Source organism: Triticum urartu, chromosome 2A (genome assembly GCF_056163025.1).
Source record: "Triticum urartu cultivar PI428250 chromosome 2A, HENAU_Tu73, whole genome shotgun sequence".
Taxonomy (NCBI): Eukaryota; Viridiplantae; Streptophyta; class Magnoliopsida; order Poales; family Poaceae; genus Triticum; species Triticum urartu.
In genome coordinates, this window is record NC_141874.1 from 626936906 (window position 1) to 626940226 (window position 3321).

At 46.9% G+C, this 3321-nt stretch overlaps 1 protein-coding gene across 1 annotated transcript; it reads left to right on the forward strand.

The window, feature by feature from the left end:
• Positions 1 to 404: 404 nt before the first annotated feature.
• Positions 405 to 848, forward strand: LOC147986293 (uncharacterized). The gene has a single exon (XM_087541950.1). It carries the CDS (start codon positions 405 to 407, stop codon positions 846 to 848), a length of 444 nt encoding a protein of 147 aa, XP_087398076.1.
• Positions 849 to 3321: the final 2473 nt, after the last annotated feature.

Sequence of the window (3321 nt, forward strand, 5' to 3'; positions counted from 1 at the left end):
TGATACTAGCAATGTTCTCAGATGAGGAATTAGTGATAGCAGAGGTAGTTGAAGAATTTGCAGCAATGGAAGTATTTGAGCATTCAGGTGAAGAATTAACAGTTTCATGTTCAATGCACTTCAAACATGGAGGAACAAATTTATCCTGAGTAGCGCTGAAGCGCTGATTTGTTGAGCAGGTAAGAGCATCTCCAATAGCCACGCCAAAAGGCGTTCACGGTAAACCGAGTTTTTAGCGCGCGCGGGACGTTTCGGCGCGCTCCAGCGGTGGCGGGAAAGTAAGGCGTGCGCGGGAAAAGGCGGCAGGTCGCGCGCTATTTTTGGCGCACCGCTTTCGGCGCGCCTATAAATTGTGGCGCTCTCCACGCGCCTATTCCACACACTTCTCTTCCTCTTCCGCTGCCATGCACGCCTCCACCGCTTCCTCAGATGCTTCTGCGGCCACGTGCGCCACCGCTCCAGCGCCCCGCCACCGACGCGCCACCATGCCGCCGCGCCGCCGAGGAGAGTCGGGCTACCGCGGCATCCGCCAGTGCCCCAACGGCGGGTTCTACTCCGAGATACGGTCCGGCCAACTCCGGCTCGGCCTTGGCACCTTCGAGATGGCGCACGAGGCTGCCCGCGTGTATGACGCGGCGGCGTGGCGCTTAGGAAGGCCGCGCCAGCAGACGAACTTCCACGATGTCCACACGCTCCAGCAGGCGCTGGACGTCGCCCCGCTGCCTCGTCTTCGCACGGCACAAGACCGTGCGGAGCACGCTGAGCGGCAGCGCCGCCTCCTAGTCGCCCATTTCTTCACCAAGATATCATCACTCTCATCCAGCAACATATCGTCAAACTTGGACTGAAGTCCTTGAAGACTTTCAGTCAGGGCTTTAGAATGATCCATTTCTTCACCAACATATCGCCACTCTCATTCAGCATGTTTTGAACTTTTTCCAAAGCTCTTTGTTGTTTAGTGGCAAGTGAAGCAAGTTTGATATAACTGGGTCCAAATTCATCACCAGATTCATCATCACTGGACTCAGATAAGTAGCATTCAGTTACCTTGGCACCTTTTGCCATAAGACATGGTGCAAGGGATGATGATTCTGGATTGAAAGTCATAGCCTTGCGCGATTCCATGAATTCTTCGAACCAGGGTTCATGGTGAGATCGATGACCTTCATAGACCTCAGAGAGTCGGTCCCAGATGAGTTTTGCATGTCTAAGATGCATAATGTTCCTGAACTGATTTTGTGACAAGCTGGAGAAGATGATGGCCTTCGCCATGAGGTTGAGTAGCGTGTACTTGCGAATATCATCAGCCTCCGCCATCTTGCATAGATCTGTAAGACCAATTTCAGCAACGGTCCAGAGTTTGCTGTTCATCGCCATGAGGCGCTTCTTCATCATGGCCTTCCACTTGGGATAATCATGACCGTCAAAGATGGGGCATGTCACAGTCTTCATTCCTGTGGTCGAGATAACTAAAACTCCAGGCGGTTAAACCAAAATCACACAGAACAAGGGAGTACCTTGCTCTGATACCAATTGAAAGTGCGTTATATCGACTAGAGGGGGGTGAATAGGCGATTTTTATGAATTCTTCACTGAGGAATTTGCAGGTGAGGAAATTCCTGAGTGAAGAACTACTTGCAGCGGAATAAGTACTCAGAAGTAAACATAACAGAGCATGAGCATGGTCTTCATAATGAAATGAAAACAAGCACCAAGTATAGAAAGCGTAATCATAGGATAAACCGAATGAAGACAAACAGACTGAAGAAATTAATCTGAGGAAATAGAGAAAGTCTCCAGTCAAAGTCTTCAAACAGATATGAACAAGCACACAACCCAGAAGAACCCTTCATGGAAATTGATGTCAAAGGGGGAGAGAGAGATCACATCAAAGCCTAATCATCTCTATAGGGGGAAAGAATACTCAGGGGAGAGTGTAAGAAACCCCGGATGCTTGGTGTTCAAGAGGAGAGAAGTCACATGTCTTTAAGAGGGGAAAGACATCTTCATAGTTGATTGTTTGCATTAGCTCTGTTTCTTTTCTTTGCTTTGATTTTCTGTTCCCTATCTTCTCCCAGTATCCCATGCTAGATTCAAGGGGAGCAAGACATCTAAGGGAAGGAAATCCTTGAATTCTTTGCACATCTTTACCTTTGGGGACATGTCTATATCGAATGGGGTACTCAGTACTCACTCTCTACATGTCATCCCAGTCTTGGTACTCTTGTGGTTTCTTTTGTTCGCTCTGGCTAGTAGGTGTATCTGTGTTATCTAACCTTGTTTACTCAGGTTCATTCCTTCCTAAGCCAACTCAAGACCACAAGGTAAGTATATGCATCATAGTCATGTGCATGACGATTTCTTGCTGATGTACATACTGTTTGCAAGAAGGACTCATGAACATGAAGGACCATTTCCTATATTCACATCATTTCCTCTGATGTATATAGCCAAGATACATGTGACACATTGCTTACTCTATCATGCTTATGCATTCACATGCTCCTATATTCCATATTTACATGATTGCATACATGTAGGGGGAGCCTATGCATGTTACATGTCTTTCCAAAGCTTTACTTGTTATTCTCTATATCTCTATCTAAAGCTTTGATGTATGTTGTCATCAATTACCAAAAAGGGGGAGATTGAAAGCACAAGTTCTCCCTGGGTGATTTTTGCAATTAATGTTAACATATCTCTTGTTGGACTAGTGCTTCTACCTAGTATGTTTCAGACAAGTTCAACAATGGAGTGGCATGGACTAGAGGATGTGGAACCCCTTCAAGATGCTGAGGACAAAGGATTGGCTCAAGCTCAAAGCTCAGGACTCTACATTTTATTTTAGTGATCCAAGATCACATTGAGTCCATAGGAAAGCCAATACTATTAAGAGGGGATGAGATGTTGCTCAATGGCTTGCTTGCTCAAATTGATTAGTGATATGCTCCAAAGCCCTCAGCCACTTTCTCATATCCACACATGTCCCAAACCAAAAGTTAAACTCGGCCCCACCGAAACTTTCTATCCGGCGCCACCGAGTTCTCTTGACATAGCCACTGCCAGAAACCCTAATCAATTCGGTCTCACCAATGCGATCTCGGTCTCACCAAGATGGGCTTGCAAACTCTCTTTTGCCTATTGCAATAATTTCGGTCCCACTGAGACATGCAATCGGTCCCACCGAGTTTGCTCGGCCAACTCTCTGTTTTGCTTATTACCCAAATCGGTCCCACCGAGTTTGTGTAATCGGCCAAACCGAGATGAGGCTTTACCCTAACCCTAGCACATCGGTCCCACCGAGTCGATTATGTCGGTTCC

What these genes read in the sequence shown, in the direction of transcription:
- LOC147986293 (XM_087541950.1), top strand. Translation starts at nt 405, where the DNA reads ATGCACGCCTCCACCGCTTCCTCAGATGCTTCTGCGGCCACGTGCGCC.